Source organism: Loxodonta africana, chromosome 26 (genome assembly GCF_030014295.1).
Source record: "Loxodonta africana isolate mLoxAfr1 chromosome 26, mLoxAfr1.hap2, whole genome shotgun sequence".
Classification (NCBI taxonomy): Eukaryota; Metazoa; Chordata; class Mammalia; order Proboscidea; family Elephantidae; genus Loxodonta; species Loxodonta africana.
The window spans coordinates 8,146,854-8,165,226 of NC_087367.1; the positions used below are offsets into that span (position 1 = coordinate 8,146,854).

Below are 18,373 nucleotides of genomic sequence, written 5' to 3' on the forward strand. Positions count from 1 at the left end.
GGGCACCAACCCACACGGGGCTTTGGGGTTTGGAACAACACAACGTAGAAGATTTGTGTGCGTGCGCATTAAATCGCATTGCAAAAAAAAAAAAAAAAAAAAAGCTTAAGAAAAGGAGCGAGAAGTTTATTCTTCCAAAGCAGAGGCTGTATCTCCCTCATCTTTGTACCTCCAGCACCTAGCATAATCCTGGCATGTGGCGTGCACGTGATGAGACCGGGAAGTGAGTCGCCTGAAGGAATGCTCTAACGGGTGCAGGCCCCACTACATCACGGGGATGTTCCTGTGGGAATGAGGAGAGCTCCCCCTAACAGAGCAGTTTCGCATTTACAAAGTGGTGCTTTGCAACTTGTCAATTCCCAAATGTAATTCTGACAACCCTTCATTACTTTCATTTTCCCTTCTCAAATGTGGTCCTACACACAGCTTCCCAAGGAAGGCCTGGAGTTTGCCAAGAAATCTCAAGCGGAGGAAGAAATTATTAACAGTGGGGAATAAGGGATTCTTCCCCAGGTCAAAACAGATGCGTCGGTGATTTGTGGGAGTTATGAAAAGGCTGTATCATGGATCAGCACAGGCTGCTTCTTGCCTCAGTTCCTCTGCTGTGCAAAGACCTGTTTCCTTCTCCCAGCCTGCCCTGCCCCTCACCATTCACCTAACAGCACCTACTTACCAAGACCCTCTTCACCGTTTCCCAGCCCCTCCTCAGCTTGGGTTAGGGTCCCTTCCTCTATGCACCTGCTGTCATTTACCATATTAGGCTGTAATTACATGGTTAGGTTGATCTCCGACTAGATTATGATCTCATTAGCGGGGAGGTCAGGTTCTAGTGTCTCCATCGTGTTTTTATATGTAACACACACATCCCTCAACCCAATTCTCAAGGGGCGAGGCCCAGGAACCTGCCTTTTTAACGTGGTCTCCAGGTGATGCTTAACCAAGTTTGAAAACCATCATGTCGTAAAATCAAAACGAGTTGAATGAATGTATTTTGAGATGTTTGTGTCTTTTCTGCGTTGGGCTTTGTGAGAAGAGCTTTCTATGCACTGGTTCAGAGCTGGACAATTCTAGTGTTTTGTAAAAGATGCTGAGATCCTGTCCTTTCTACATTCATTCCTTTCTATTTCTGGGTTTGCAATTTTGTGTGCAGGCTTCTCTGCCTTGGACCTCTTTTGACCCACACGTGCTCATCTGTGAGTTGAGGCCCTGACTCCCTTCCCCCTGAGGATTTTTGGGGAACAGAGGAAGAGGCGGATCTCTCTGAAGATGAACTCAACAGACCACCTTCAGGATGCTCCCAATGGCACCTCACTTCACGTACCTCACTCACAAGGAGAAAACCGCACCTCTCTCCAGGAGGACCTCCAGGGTCTCATCCACATGGCCACCCTGGTAACCTGCACCCTCCTACTCGTGATCATCTTCTGCCTGGGCTCTTACGGCAACTTCATTGTCTTCTTGTCCTTCTTTGACCCAGCTTTCAGGAAATTCAGAACCAACTTTGATGTCATGATCCTGAACCTGTCCTTCTGTGACCTCTTCATTTGTGGCGTGACAGCCCCCATGTTCGTCTTTGTGTTGTTCTCCAGCTCAGCCAGCGGTATTCCGGATACTTTGTGCTTCACCTTCCACCTCACCAGTTCTGGCTTCATCATCATGTCTCTCAAGACAGTGGCAGTGATTGCCCTGCACCGGCTCCGCATGGTGCTAGGGAAGCAGCCCAATCGCACGGCCTCCTTTCCCTGCACCTTGCTCCTCACTCTGCTTCTGTGGGTCACCAGTTTCACCCTTGCCACACTGGCGAGCCTGAAAACCAGCAAGTCCCACCTCTGCCTTCCCATGTCCAGTTTGACTGCTGGAGAAGGGAAAGCCTTTCTGTCTCTGTATGTGGTTGACTTCACCTTCTGCGTTACTGTGGTCTCTGGGTCTTACATCATGATTGCTCAGACCCTGCGGAGGAATGCTCAAGTCAGAAAGTGCCCTCCTGTAATCACTGTAGATACTTCCAGACCACAGCCTTTCATGGGGGCCCCTGTGAAGGGAGGCGGAGATCCCATCCAGTGTACCATGCCAGCTCTGTACAGGAACCAGAATTACAACAAACTGCAGCACGTTCCGACCCATGGATACACCAAGAGCCCCAACCAGCTGCCAACCCCTGCAGCCAGCCGGCTCCAGCTGGTATCAGCTGTCAATCTCTCCACTGCCAAGGATTCCAAAGCGGTGGTCACCTGTGTGATCATCGTGCTGTCAGTCCTGGTGTGCTGTCTTCCACTGGGGATTTCCTTGGTGCAGGCAGTTCTTTCCAACAATGGGAGCTTCATCCTTTACCAGTTTGAACTGTTTGGATTTACCCTTATATTTTTCAAGTCGGGATTAAACCCTTTTATATATTCTCGGAACAGTGCGGGGCTGAGAAGGAAAGTGTTCTGGTGCCTCCAGTACATAAGCTTGGGCTTTTTCTGCTGCAAACAGAAGACCCGACTTCGAGCCATGGGGAAAGGGAACCTTGAAGTCAACAGAAATAAATCCTCTCATCATGAAACAAACTCTGCCTATATGTTGTCTCCAAAGCCACAGAAGAAATTCGTGGACCAGGCTTGTGGCCCAAGTCATTCCAAAGAAAGTGTGGTAAGTCCTAAGATGTCTGCAGGACATCAACACTATGGGCAGAGCAGCTCAACCCCCATCAACACGCGGATTGAACCGTACTACAGCATCTACAACAGCAGCCCCTCCCAAGAAGAGAGCGTCCCCTGTAACTTACAGCCAGTCAACACCTTTGGATTTGCCCATTCGTACGTTGCCATGCATTATCACACCACCAATGATTTAATGCATGAATATGACAGCACTTCAGCCAAGCACATCCCAGTGCCCTCCGTTTAAAGTCCCAGAGACTAGAGAATCTAATCTCATCTACTGGTTTTGACTCTTTTTTTACTTTTGGCAGATGAGTGGTCGATCAAAACTTCAGGATGAAGCTAAACCACTGTCTGTAGTATCAACATCTATCAATTTGCTTTGTAGTCCTTCGAGATTTTCAGATTTGGCGTAAAAGTTTATTTTTTAGATTTTTACCTCAACCTTTGTCCCTGTCTTTTGTACTGAACCTTTAAATAGATGTCAGGAATGATCGTGCTACTATGTTAAAGTAGAAAGATGAACTGATTATGATCATGTGAGTCAGTGTTATGGGTCTTCGAAGTATACATCAGCTGGATTTTTAAAAGATTGCAATGAATGATCTTTGGTGGAAGTGTCATTTTACTAGTGGAATTTCAAATTTTGATTCTTTGAAGTGTTGAAATAGGAAACAATACACTTTTTTGGGGGAGGTGGCAGTCTGGTTTGAATAATACATTGTTAAAGCAGAAAATAAAAAATACTTTATAACTCTACCCTTCCCCAGAATACTCACAGATATTACGCACTTCCCTCTCCTAAGACAGTCAACTGAGAATATGATTATTGCCGTTTCTTATTACAGGTATTATCGTTTTGTGTCAGTTGAGTAGTCATGAAGTTCTTAAAAAGAGAAGGATTTTTTTCCGTGTTAAAAATGAATTGTTCTGTTTTGGAATGATCTTATCCAAGAGTCCCAGTGAAGAGGATCATCAATAATAATAGAAAAAAAAAAAACCGGGAAACCAGTTGCCGTCAGGTTGACTCCACCTCATGCCAACCCCACGTGTGTCCGAGGAGAACTGTACTCCACGGGGTTTTCAATGTCTGAATATTTTTGGAAGTAGATCTTCCGAGGCGCCTTTTGGTTAGCAGCTGAGCACATTAACCTTTTACACCACCCAGGGAGGCATCTATAACAAAGGGACGCCATTCTTGGATGAGTAAATGCTACTGGGGCCATCTTAGGCAGAGTGTTATATGGAAAGCAATTTGGACTATTACATTTACAATTGCTGGACAAGGCACGGGGATGAGATGAGTATTTTGATTTATATTTTCCTTCTGTCTGAGAAGGGTTTATCGACAACCTGGCAAACAGTATCCAAGTGACTCTTTACGATGACTTCTTTTTTGTCTTTATATATATTACTATGGTAGAAAATTCTTCTGATGATCTATTTTCAAATGAAGTGTTCTCTCTCCCTTCCGTCACTCTTAAACTGGAAACGGACAGTAAGGAAAAAATTAAGTATTTCTATACCTAAAATTAATTTTATTATATACTCCTCTGTGATTCCTAGCATAACTGTGAACTCATATTTTTATGTAAAAAAACATTTTCATTGTACATTTAGCATTTGAACTCACTTGAATTTTGGAACTATAACTGCTGGACTCAAGCTGAGCATCAAGACACAAAACTTATCTTTATAAATTGTTATCTTCAAGAACTATTATTGTCCACCAAACCCGTTGCCGTCGAGTCAATTCCGACTCATAGCAACCCTATAGGACAGAGTAGAACTGCCCGTATGGTTTTCAAGGAGCGAGTGGTGGATTTCTATTGCCAACCTTTTGGTTAACAGCCAGGCTTCTAGCCACTGCGCCACCACGGCAAGGTACTTTTTTCCTTTGGATGAAAGGCCCTCAATTTACAGCATCCTCTGTTGATCTGGTCTCAAATACAGAGCACGAGAGGTGTGGAGAAGACAGTATATGTACAGCAACAAGGCTGCTCAGCCTCACCCAGCAACTCTTGCCTTCCAGCATTGACCGTTCACTTCCATTCCTGAGGATTAAGTATGAGGCAGGGATTTTATTTTGATTTTAAATTCACCTTTTAGGTCTCTCTCTCTTTCTTCTTTCTCCCTCCTTCCCTCCCTCCTTCCCTCTCCCTCTTTCTCTCTCCTTTTCTCTCTCTTTCCCTCTCTCCTCTCTGTCGCCCTCTCTCTTCCTCCTCCCCTGCCTCTGTTTCTTCCTCTATTTTTGCTACTAAACTTTTTAACAGAAGAAAAAATATCCCCTCCCCTACATTCCCTTCTTTGTCATCCAGTACTATTTTGGGAAATCACGATTACCGATTTCAGTTGTGCTTTTATGTTCTTAATACACCATTGTTTTCATTCTTCCTTAATCCTGCAGTAAGGTAGGTTAGTATATCGCCTCTTTTTATCAAAGACAGAATTAAGAAATGCACTATCCTCTCACATTTAAAGAGCTGTGACCTGTTAGGAATTGGAATTTTGCTCCTAAATACAATCTGGTATTTATTTGAATAAACCCAACAGCTTTATAATGAATAACATTAATCAAGAAAATACTTCCACACTTTTTAGGGTATATATATCTCTTTTGTGACCAGGCATTTTATATGTGATTTAATAAAAGGTAAAAAACAAAGGTCATTTCTACTGGTAAAATTTAAAAGGTCAAGGCTTCCTTTGTGACCTTTGTGTTTGGGATGGTTTGACCAGTATGGGCCCATCTTTGGGAGGTACATTTTAGCATAAAGAAAACTAAGCATGTGCATATGAGGTGTTCAGTCTGTTTATGCTCGTCACAAAATTATTGACTTAACCTGCATGAAATTCATTGTGGGTTAGATTCTTAGGCCCTCCATGTATCTATATCTATCTACAGATACAGATAATATCTATAATGTCTTCTCATAAGGGCTAAAACGAGAACTAAAGTAATGAGAATCCAGTTGAATCCGATCAGTTAGCAGGGTACGTTCTCTGGATGCTTTACTGTGATGCAAAGTATGTGATTTTTTCCAGATATTTTATAATAACTGTTCTTACGTTAACCCTTAGGCCAGATTTGTATTTATGATGCTTTTAATGTTCTTTTAAAATAATATTTGGAAAATAAAAATATTGAAAATCCTAACATTTCTGAGTATCAGCTTGTAACCTGATGACTTTCCTGTCCAATCATTTAAAAACCAGCAGAATGTGGCAACGATGGTTTTTGCATGATGGGTAACAATGTGTTGGACCTCGGAGAGAGAGTTCATTTTCCTCAAGAGATGGACGGCTGGCTTGACCAGATCTTAGAGTGTGTAAAAACCAGTTTCTGTCAAGATGACTCCAACTCTCGGCGACCCCAAGCGTGTCAGAGTAGAACTGTGCCCCGTAGGGTTCTCAGTGGCTAACTTTTTTGGAAGCAGATTACCAGACCTTTCCTCCAAGGTGACTCTGGGTGGACTCGAACCTCCAACTTTCCAGTTAGCAGTCAAGCACGTTAACCATTGAAACGGGATTTTTTACTAAACTAGAAGAGTAACTCAGGGGCTCCTTTGTAATAGGTATACTCAGAATAATTAAAGGTTAATTATTTACAAAACTAAGTTTCTCACCCAGTGGGACAAGTCCTAAACGAACATTTCAACAAGTTCTTTAAAATGATTAACTTGGAAATAGATACAGAATTTAAAAAATTTTAGTTTATCAATTGGGGTCCAATTTTAAGAATCAGAAACCATTAATTTAAGCAGAAAAGGAAATCAATTGTCTACAAAATCATTAGATTAGGGCAGGGCTCTGTGATGGGTCTCCGGGAAAGATTCCACAGTAAAACCACCACCCTGACTAGCCAGGAAGCTACTACCTCTGCTACAACCAGGAAGGGACAGGATCAGGAGGGCTCCCTTGGACTTTTGACTTCAGGGACCCACCGTTGAAGTTGTCATCCAGGGATCGGGAAGCTGCTGCTACTGGTCCGACCTTCACAGTTAACCCTCCTGACACCTACAAAGCAAGTGGCTGGACACCAGAACACTGCTGCAGAAAAAATCCGGCATCGTGCATTTCTTTGATGGAACCTAGTACATCTAAAAACCCAGCTTCAGAAGGTCCTAGGAAGTGTAACTCCACTGAAAAAGGTATACTAGAAGGACTTCAGAGTGGGTGCTGAGTTCTACTCTATTCTATCCAGAATGGTCCATGTTCTTGGTACTCGACATTCATATACACACTTCTAGCTACACTTCCAAACAACAGCAATACAACAACACTATTTTCCCACTTAATGTGGTGTCTGTCACTTGAATGAAAATGTGCTTACTCCCCTCCAGAGGGAAAATGTAGTCTGATCAATCGCTGTATCCATTTATCTTAGTTTCTTAGTGCTTGTATAACAGAAATGCCACAAGTGGGTGGCTGTAACTAACAGGAATTAATTTTCTCAAAGGTTAGGAGGCTGTGGTTGTTGTTGGGTGCTGTCTAGTCAGTTCCTATCCCTAGGGACTCTATGTCTGTTATGGATTGAATTATGCCCCCCCCCCCCAAATACGAGTTATAAATCCTAACTTTTTTGCCCGTGGTTATAATCCTATTTGGGAATGGATTGTCTTTGTTATGTTAATGAGACAGGAATAGTGTAGGGTGCATCTTGAGTCAATCTCCTTTGAGATATAAAAGAGATTAAACAAACAAGTGAGAAAAGCAGAGATGGGGGAGGAGCGATGACAAGCCACATGAAGATTGCCCAAGAGCAGAAGCTCAAAGAGACAAGGACCTTCCTCCAGAGATGACACACAGAGAGAAAGCCTTTTTCTAGAGCTGGCACCCTGAATTCTGACTCTAGCCTCCTAAACTGTGAGGCAATAAATTTGTTTGTTAAAGCCATCCACTTGTAGTATTTCTGTTAGAGCAGCACTAGATAACTAAGACAATGTACAGCAACAAAACGCTGCCCAGTCCTGTGCCATCCTCACAATCATTGCTATGCTTGAGCCAATTGTTACAGCCACTGTGTCAACCCATCTCACTGAGGGTCTTTCTCTTTTTTGTTGACCCTCTACTTTACCAAGTATGAAGTGTTTCCCCAGGAACTGGTCCCTCCTGATAACATGTCCAAAGTAGGTGAGATGAAGTCTTGCCATCCATGCTTCTAAAGAGTGTTCTGGCTGTATTTCTTCCAAGACAGATTTGTTCGTTCTTCTGACAGTCCGTGATATGTTCAATGTTCTTTACCAACATCATAGTTCAAAGGCATCAATTCTTCTTTGGTCTTCCTTATTGTCCAGCTTTCACACGCATATGAGGTGATTGAAAATACCATGGCTTGAAGCAGGTGCACCTTAGTCCTCGAAGTGACATCTTTGCTTTTTATTATTTTAAAGATGTCTTTTGCAGCAGATTTGCCCAGTGCAATACATTATTTGATTTCTTGACTTCTGCTTCCATGGGTGTTGATCGCGAATCGCAGTAACATGAAATCCTCAACTACTTCAATCTTTCCCTGTTTATAATGATGTTGCTTATTGGTTCAATTGTGAGGATTTTTGTTTTCTTTATGTTGAGGTATAATCCATACTGAAGACTATAATCTTTGATTTTTCATCAGTTTAAGTGCTTCAAGTCCTCTTCACTTTAGCTAGCAGGGTTGTCTCAACTCCCTATCGTGGGCTGTTAATGAGTCTGCCTCCAATCATGATACCATAATCTTCTTCATACGGTGCAGCTTCTTGGATTATTCGCTCAGCATACGGATGGAATAAGTATGGTGAAAGCATATAACCCTGATACACACCTTTCTTGATTTCAAACCACGCAGTATTCCCTTGTTCTGTTCAAACGACTGCCTCTTGGTATATTTTCAGGTTCCTCATGAGCACAATTAAGTGTTCTGGAATTCCCATTCTTTGCAGTGTTATCCATAATTTGTTATGATCCACACAGTCAAATGCCTTTACTAGTCATCAGGGTACTTACTGGCTCTAGGAGAAGGCCCTGGGAAAAAAATCCTTGTCCTTTTTCAGCTTCTCTCCCTTGGTTCCTTGGTGATCTCCACGTGGCATCAGTCTTTCTCCATTTGTGCTTCCTTTCTTTTGTGCCTAATCTACTCTTTTTATATTTCAAAAGTGAGTGGTTTGAGACACACCCTACACTGATATAGCCTCTTTGACATAACAAAGAAAATCCTATTCGCTAATGGGACTATGTCCACAAGTATAGAGGTTAGGATCTACAACACATTTTGGGCGGACACAATTTAATCTGTAACACCATTTCTGTCATGTTCACTTCAATTTTCTCCCATTTCAGTCAAAAATCTGAAATCACTCAGTAATGAAGTCACTCCTGAGGTTCGCCTTTCGGCCAAAGATTAGACAGGCCCATAAAACAAACCGAGACTAAAGGGGCACACTAGCCTGGGGGCAAGGACTAGAAGGCAGGAGAGGACAGAAAAGCTGAAACAGGGAACCCAAAGTCGAGAAGGGAAAGTGTTGACATGTTGTGGGGTTGTTAACCAGTCATAAAACAATATGTGTACTAACTGTTTAATGAGAGGCTAATTCTGTAAATTAAATACAATTAAAAAAAAATCCCAAATCAATATTCTGTAACCTAGGGACTAAGTTATAAAGTTTGCCACCAATATACATGTGATATATAAAGTAGCAGGTAAAGCAGAGAGGGAAAGAACTGGTTGAAATGTTTATATACATATATATATATGAAAATTTGTGGAGCTAATATAGGCTAATCTAGGCCTTGTTTGCTTCTGTAATGGGTCGGGAAGCTGTGGTTGGTATTCTGTAACTTCCTCCACCCCCCATTTCCTACCTCATTGCCCTCAGCCGGCGTATCAGGTAGTGTGAGAAAGTAAATAAGTTTTATAAAATAGTGGAGGGAAATATATGCTAAGAAAACAAAATTTCAGAGGCACAAAACAGGATTAAAGAAATAAGAATAGGAAAATAAATGAAAATGTTTCATGTTGTTTGCAATATAGAAAGCCCTTAAATTAAAAGAAAATATGCACAATTTGCTACTTGGAATAGAGACACAAAATAAATTGACAGTAAAAACAAAGACACCGACAAACACAGATCAAGCCTCCACGGACCAAAATAAAATGGGGGTAAGTGTATTCCTATCAGAGTAGAACTGAGGAAGAAAACTGATCAGAGGAACAAACAGATAGGAAAGTAGTGACAGTATTCATTCATTCAACACACTATGGGGCCAAGAACTTGAGACACACAAAAAATGACGTTCCTTCTCTTAGGACACGTTATGCCGGGAAAGACAAACGGCAAAAACAATGAATGTGTAACTTTCAGGTAGTGATATGTGCTAGGAAGAAAAATAAATCAGTTATGGCAGAGAAAGTGCCGGGGATGTTATTTTTCGTAGAAGGATCAGAGATGGTCTCTCTCTCGGGAGATATTTGAGCAGCATCCTGAATGAAGTAATGCAGTGAGTCATCAAATATTAGGGGAACAGCCCTCCAGGCTCTTGGCTGCTATTGGGAGCAGCCAGCAAAGGCGCCGAGACAGGAGCAGGCCCGGAATGTATAACGGCGATCAGCAAAAAGAGAAGAGTCAACCAGGTAAAGAGGGGCAGGGAATGAGGAAGCCAGGCACCAGGTCCTGTAGGGACTTTGCAGGAGTTTATGTGTGTTTCAGATTTTAATTCTACATGTATTGGAAAATTGAGAGCAGATGCGTAACAATAGAAAAAAACGCGTCAAAAACAAAATGTACAAAGCAAAATCTGCTAGAAATACAAGAAGAAATGGACAGAAACACAGTCAAAACGGAAGATGTGGGTTTTTTTTTTTTTGGCTGTTAATATTTTATTTTTGGTGAAAATATACACAGCAAAACCTGCTCCCATTCAATAGTTCCTACACATAATGATCGGTTTTGTGGGGAAGGGCAGAGTTGACCATCGAAACCGAAGCCTGATTTCGTTTGGCTAGGCAAATGCTGTCGGGGCAAAACTATCACCCCGTCCTCAACTTAACTCTTAGGGTTCTTACTTTGGCCTTGCAATTTCTTACTCCCTTGTCGGCTTTTTGATGCTTTTAAGAAGCTTTATATTTTGCAGGAGATTCTGAAGTTGCCATGTTTATTGTTGAACCAAGGCAAAATATTGTTATTACCTACCAGCAACTTCTCATCAAAACTGCCCTGTTTAATAAGGATATCTGTCCTTACTGAGGGACTCACCACTGGGTACCAGGCACTATGATGGAGACACTGCAACTATTCCACATTTTACACATAAGGAAACTGAGGTCTAGAGAAGTTAAGTAGCCTGGCTCAGGTCATGCATTCGTAAGGGATAGATCCCCTCCAGCAATGTTTCTCAGCTTCCTTTAGGCAACAATCCACCATAATTATGAAGTACATTTTATATCTCAATTCACTCACACATACATAAGTTTCATAAAATAGTATTTACTAAACGCAGTGCACTCTTTACTCTGCAGGGTTTTTTTTTTTTTTTTAATTCTATTCTTCTTTCATAATTTTTTATTTTGAAAAATACCGACTAAGAGTTGAAATAGCATTACAGTGAACACCCTTGTGATCACTAGTGTGTGTCAACTTGGCTGGGCCATGATTCTCAGTGGTTTGGCAGTTATGATGCGGTTTGGCAGTTGTATGATAATGTGATCACCTCCATGATGAGATTTGATATAATGTGACCACCTACATGATGGGATCTGCTGTGAGTAGCCAATCAGTTGAAAGGGAGTTGCCGTGGGGCTGTGGCCTGCATCCAATATAGGTGGACTTTCTGGCAAGGTTTGTGGGCTTTTGCTCACTCTGGGTCCTGCACCTGCCTCCTATTTGTCTGACCTCCGATTCTTGGGACTTGAGCTAGCAGCTTATCTGCGGTCTTCCTGCCTATCTTGGGATTTTTTCGTCTCCACAGCCTGTGAGCCAGGGGAAGTCTCCAGCCTGACCCAAGGACTTCCAGCCTCTATAACCATGTGAGCCATCTCCTTGATACAAATCTCTCTCTATATATATTTGTATGCTTTACTGGTTTGCTTCTCTGGAGAACCCAGCCTTTATGGAGCTCTAACTGGGGCCTGTTCTCAGGCTAAATGGGAAAGCTCGCCCAGTGCATTACCATGCCTTCAAGTGTCAACTCCCCTCCAGGTTCTGCCTGCTTTTGGTCGATTCCAGAGCCTTTTGTATTTGGTCCAGGAAAGTTGGTCTAACATGAGCTACTTCACCTGTACTGAAAGTGCGACCGCTAACTCCTCATTTTTGCTTTGGAGAAGAATTTTTATGTACATTTTTATGTACATTTCTCAGAGTGGAGCATGTAGTTCGGGAAAGTTACAATGAGAACACTACTTTCACATACTCACGATTAAAATAGTACAAGTTACAGGAAAAAATCTCAGGTTCTGGGAGAAATGGCTAGAAAATTGTTAATATGGATGAAAGCAGAGCATTTGTAATTTTATTTTTGTGTATTTTAAAATTGCTTTTGAAAAAATAATATGAATATATGGTGCAAACAAACAAAAAACACGTGATACAATGAAAAGTCTCCTTGTTCCTGAGCCCCGGACCGTTCTGGCCTCCTCTGCAGAGCCAGTTGTTATCACCTCTTGCTTATCCTCCCAAAGCTGTTCTCTCCACACACAAATACACATGTAAATAAATCCAACAAAACAATGCAGGGTATAAAGGAAATGCTATAAAAGAGATATTAAGTGCTACCTGAGAGAGAGAGAGAGAAGGAGAGAAAGAAACGGCGGCAGGCGGCGGCACGGTGGGCTCCCAAACCCACCGCGCGGGAAAGCTGAGTGCCTTCAGGCAGGAGGCTTACTGGTGGAGTAGGGTGCTTCGGGGCACTTGGTGGAGGTACAGCTGAGTGCCTGGGGGCCAAGGCTTACTGGGGTGCCTCTGGACACTTACCGACAGAGCTGAAAGAGCAGGGCAGAGGCCAAGGGCCAGGGAGAGGGGTTCTCTCGCGGGCACAGCTGAGAAGAGGCTGTCCTGATGGAAGAAGTACATCCCAAGTGTTCCTGAGCCTGGGTTGTAACCTGTCACTTCCGTAAAAAGCCCCATAATCGTGAGCTTTGTCTGTGAATTCTGTGTGGCCATTGCAATGAATTATTGAACCCAACAGCGAAGTAGAGATTACCGTGGGAGGGACAGCTGGTGTCAGAATTGGTACAGATGGAGGACACAGGAGGCACGTCTGACCTCCACCTCACAGGTAGCAACCTCAGGCTGTTGATCTTGATTCTCCTTCCCCCTCGTGAAATTCAAGGTCAGACACAGCCCACACACCATTTGTTTACCTGCACCAATGGTGTATTCCCTAACCCTGTGTTTTTCTTTAAAAGTGTCTTGGATATTATTACGCCTTACTCTTCTCCATGTATTTCAAAATATGCTTTTCAAGTTCCTCAAATACCTTCATGGGATTTTAATGGTAATTTCACTGAATCTCTTGTTCAGTTTCAGGAGAACTGATATTTTAAAAAAGATCAAATCTTTCAATATACAAACATTTTGTCTCTCAATTTACTTATTCTTAAATATCTTTTAATAAAATTTTGTGAGTTTTTTCCTCATGTGTATTGCACATTTTTTATTAGATGTACTTTTAGATACATTTATATATTTGCTATTGTAATTATTTATTTTCTTTAATTATACAAACAATGGAGCCCTGGTGGCATAGTGGTTAAGAGCTCCCCTGCTAACCAAAAGGTCAGCAGTTTGAACCCACCAGCTACTCCTTGGAAACCCTATGGGGCAGTTCTACTCTGTCCTGTAGGGTCACTATGAGTCAGAATCGACTCAAAGGCAATAGTTTCATAAAATGGGTGGGAGATTACTTATTTTTCCATATTAAGGAATAGTTTCTGTAAGAGTGGAATTACTTTTTCCTCGAATGTCCGATGGACTGCTCCTGGAAAGCAGCCTGTGCCTGATGTTTGAATTGGAGGAAAATTTTTATCTATTTATTCAGTTCTATAATGGTTTTAGAACTAGTTTTACCGTTTTCTTAAGTTTATTTCTATTATGTTATATTTGTATTTTTATGAGTAATATAGCAATATTATTTATTGCATTTTTTCTAGGAATTTTCTGTTTTACCTGTGTTTCAAATTTCTTGGCATAAAGTTACTCACAATCCCCTATTTGTATATTTATTCTCTGCAGCATCTGAGTTATATAACCTTTTTCGTTTCCTTTATATTTATGCCTACTCTCTTATTCTTTTCTTGGTCTTTCTTATAGACTATCAACAGTTTTGTTAGTCTTTCTAAAGAACCAACTTTGACTTTATTTTTTTATATAGTATTTTTGTTTCCTTTCATTACTTGTCCAGTTATTTCCTTTGTGTTCATCCTATTTTTATTTTTCTAATGTCCTAAGTTTGATATTTAAGTCATTGATTTTCCATTTTCTGATATAAGCCTTTAAGTCTATACAGTCTATGAATTTCCCTTGAAGGGTAGCTTTGCCTCCAACCCACAAGTATCGATATGAATTTGTATCAGTGAACTGAGGCTAAGTTGTGTTATGTAACAATTCCAACCCAATTTCAGTGCCTTAACACACCAAAATCTATGTCTTACATGTTGATAGACTGTGCTCCATTCTGGGATCCAGACTGAAGAAGTAGTTGCCTGCACCAGGCCCATCTGTGGCTGAAGCAGTGACTCAAAGATTCTGCTCAGAAGTGGCACACGACACTTCACTCACATTTCATTGGCTACAGCAAGTCAGAACTTCAAGCATGGGTCACTGGGAAATAGAAATCTCACAGTGTGGGCACTGCAAGCACATGGTAATGGGCTGGAATGTGTAATTCTTTCACGGGGTGGAGCAGAGACTATTTGGATCAATAATATAATTGCCTACGGCATTCTTTTCATTATCATTCAATTCTAAGCATTCTCTAATTCCCCTTGTCACTTTTTTCTTTGGATCCAAAGATAACTTAAAAGTGAGTCTCTTAATTTCCAAAAATTCTTTCAGTTATTAATTTCTAACTCAAGTGATATTGTGGTCCATAATGAGATGTATGAGTCCCACCCTTGAATGTTATTTGAGATTTGCTTTATGCTCTGGTGTATGGACAGTTTCTGTAGGTGGTCTGAGTGTGCTTGGAAAGAATGTGTACTTTCTAATTGTTGGGTAGAGTGTCCTCTGTATGTCCATTAGTTAAACATATTGTGTAGTTCAAATCTATATCCTTACCGATTTCTGAATTTTTTTTGGTCTACTTGATCTATCAATTCCTGAGAGTTTACTAATTGAGACCACTCAGTGTGCATCAGCATCACAAAGAAGAGTTTACAGAGGGAAGGGAGAACCTCAGTTAGTCACTGGATTGTTAAATTGGAGGCCATTAAGACAGCTTCTACTGGAGCATTGTTTAAAAAATTCAGTAAGATCGTTGATATTAAAGTTCATTCCTGAATTTTATTGCTATATTGGCATGCATTTCCCTATATTTTACATTCTATTTTATTCTGCCGAGTGATCACATCATCTAACTTCTGAACAGCAAAATTTATTCTACCAAAACCTATATCTGTGCAAGGAAAGCGATGTAGAGGGAGATGGCCCCAAGGCAACCTAGCAAGTTAGAAACAGGCTGGGAATAAAGGTTTTCTGTACCGAGTGCTCTTGCAGAAGCCTTTTTAGGAGTCAAAATTGAATTGGTAAGAAGGAGTGTATTTCTGGGGCTGTAGATTTAAATTTAGGAGCTCAGCTACTTGACCTAGAGAGCTGGTCTACTTTTGTCTCCTGTTTCAGGAATATTGTTAACTTCATGGATTCACAGGCTCCTTTACCCTCTCCCCCCGTTCTTTGCTTCTTAGGAGTTAAAGGTTGCTCCACTGTTACCTCCAGGATGCTGACGCCCATTCTCCAAGTTTTAAATGTGGTACCTTTAACGTCGCACCTGTGCAGGTTATGACAGCTGTCCCTCAGGCTTACACAATGGCAAGACAGACCAGTTCAGACAGGTTACAATGTGACTTTTAAAGTGAGTCTCTTAACTTCCACTGGTCGCGCAGTGGTTAAGAGCTTGGCTACTAACCAAAAGGTTGGCAGTTCTAATCTACTAGCCGCTCCTTGGAAACCCTATGGGGCAGCCCTACTCTGTCCTATAGGGTCACTATGAGTCGGAATTGACCACAATGGGTTTGGTTTGGTTTGGGTACAATGTAAAAGAAAATATGCACCTTAGAATCAGTGATACATGTTGTCTTTAATTCACAGAAAGGCACAAAATTATGGTCCCTGATGAATCATTTAAGGATGTTTCTTTTAAACTAATCTTAAGAATAGTTCCTTGGCTAGCAACTCTTTACGTTAAGTAGCAACGCACTCTCGTAAGATTCAAGGAGGCAATTCTTTTTTAAAGTGGCAAAAGTTAAAAGGATGTTGTTGTTGTTAGTTGCCATCAAGTTGATTCCAACTCGTGGTGACCCTGTGCGTGTAGAGTAGAACTGCTCCACAGGGTTTTCAATGTCTGTGGCCTTGCGGAAGTGGATCACCAGGCTGTCTACTGAGGTAACTGAGTGAATTAGAGGTGCCTCTGGGTGGATTGGGGGCCTGGTGGTGCAGTGGTTAAGAGCTTGGCTGCTAACCAAAATGTCTGAAGTTCAAATCTACCAGCCACTCCTTGGAAACCCCATAGGGCAGTTCTTCTCTGTCCTGTAGCATCACTATGAGTCAGAATCGACTTGACGGCAAGAAATGGGTTTGGGTTTGGTTTTTGGGTGGATTAGAGGTGCCTGTGGGTAGATTCCAACCGCCAACTTTTAGGCTAGTAGTGGAGTTCTTAACTGTTTTCATCACCCAGGGACTCCATCTATACCTCTACCTTGCTTTATTTTTCTTCATAGTACTTATCATTACCTGACATTGTTACATATAATTGTATACTGGCTGTTTCCCTACCAGAATAAAGCTCTAAAGGGCAAAGATTATGTCTATTTTGTTCAGCACCATATATCCCCAGCACCTGTCAGACCCTGGCCCTAGTGGCATTCAGTTACTAACTGTTGGATAAATGAATCAAATAATAAGTGAATGGATGAAGACTGGAAGTGATGTCAACCCACATCGGTATCTGACTGGTTTACAATTTCCCCATGTTATATTTTGTAACTCTCTCTACTTTCCCAGGGTAATTATCAGCAGGACTCTAATGAAAGGGGACCTGTGTCGTGAGTTAGGAGGCCCACAAGGCCCTGATTCTGACACTTACTCAGTGAACCATTACCCACCTTTGAGGGCATCCTTTCTCAAGGGACCCCCTGGCTGCCTAGAAGTTGCCAGACGACGTGTGCACTCATTGGCATTGGAATTTCTGGCTCATTATGCAGCCTGAAGACACTGAAGAAGAAGCAAAACCCTTCAGCAACCACAGAAGAGTTAAACAAGGAAAGCAGTAACCCTTTCTCGGGAGGAAAGGAGCTGGAGATGTCAATTACTTTAAATAATGACAAGTGGAATGAAAGTGCATATTTAGGAAAAATTTTACTTTCCAACAGGTAGTTGACAGGCAACCCCTTTAGTTCCAATGCCTCTGAGATTAATTTTACCAAGGTAAAAATATTCACATTTCCCATACCTTTAAATATAAAAATACATATTTCCATCATTGCTTATGGGCATATTAGTGAATTTCCCTCCCTGCCAATAAACAGATCACTCTGCATTTTTATACACTTAGCTGGTGCCAAGATAAGCCCAGCTGGCTTCTCTGAGGTCCAATTATGGGAGGGGCTGCCCCTTCAACATTGTCCTGCCTCCAGCTGCAGGGAGCATGCTAATGAATGGCGGGTCTTTTCAATTGCCTCCAGCTGCGGGGTCTTCATTCTCACGCAGAGCCCGATGCTTTGCAAAATGTAGCTTGCTCAGACGCCACATAGGCCTGACCAACTCACAGGGTGCTTTATGCCGGTCTTCTGGGGATGGCAGCACTGGGGCAGATGTCATGCCCTGTGTAAGTACTTCGGGCTCAACACATTTTCATATCCGAGCAAAGGCTAACGAAAGCTTCTTGGTCATTTGTTTAGGTTTATCAACCAAGTATGTCAAAGGAATCAGAAGAACTGTTTTTATTACTGTTACTCTGCAGAAAGATGGGGCCGGGACTTGGGCTCTTCAGAGAAGCCACAGTGGCCACCTTCTCTGAGACTACAGAGTGACTTGGAATGTTTGTGGTTTCATTGAGAAGTCAGCTCCTTTCTTGACCCTGGAGATCAGGGACTTGACTTCCATCAGCGTCTAGGAGTGGGGGAAATAGGACAGAGGAAGGAGACGCAGACTGTTCTTTCCTTAGGGAGCAGGAGCAAAGTAGGAAACAAAAAAAACCAAAACCTGTTGCGTCGATCCCAACTCATAGGGAGCGTACAGGACAGAGTAGAACTTCCTCATAGGGTTTCCAAGGAGCAGCTGCTGGATTCAAACTGCCGACCTTTTGGTTAGCAGCTGAGCTCTTAACCACTGTGCCAACAGGGCTCCATGTAAGACAGAAAACTAATGAAATGATGCAGTAAAGAATCTGAGTGAAAAGGGAATACAGGATGATTAGTGTTTCCAGAAATTCTGCTTGATTTGCTTGCTTTTGGTGAGCACTTTAGCTATAAAAAATACTATAATACTTAAAAATCTACAAAAAGATAAGGGTGCAGAACACTAGAAGCTCTTCATTTCATTAAT

The 18,373-nt window shown here is 41.9% G+C and overlaps 1 protein-coding gene across 1 annotated transcript; it reads left to right on the plus strand.

The window, feature by feature from the left end:
• The first annotated feature begins 960 nt into the window (after window positions 1–960).
• GPR75 (G protein-coupled receptor 75) lies at window positions 961–3,747 on the plus strand. Its single transcript, XM_003417607.4, has one exon. It carries the CDS (start codon window positions 1,267–1,269, stop codon window positions 2,887–2,889), a length of 1,623 nt encoding a protein of 540 aa, XP_003417655.1. The 5' UTR covers window positions 961–1,266; the 3' UTR covers window positions 2,890–3,747.
• The last annotated feature ends 14,626 nt before the right edge of the window (window positions 3,748–18,373 follow it).

Excerpts from the sequence above, each read along its gene's own strand:
- GPR75 (XM_003417607.4), top strand. The coding sequence starts at position 1,267 with ATGAACTCAACAGACCACCTTCAGGATGCTCCCAATGGCACCTCACTT.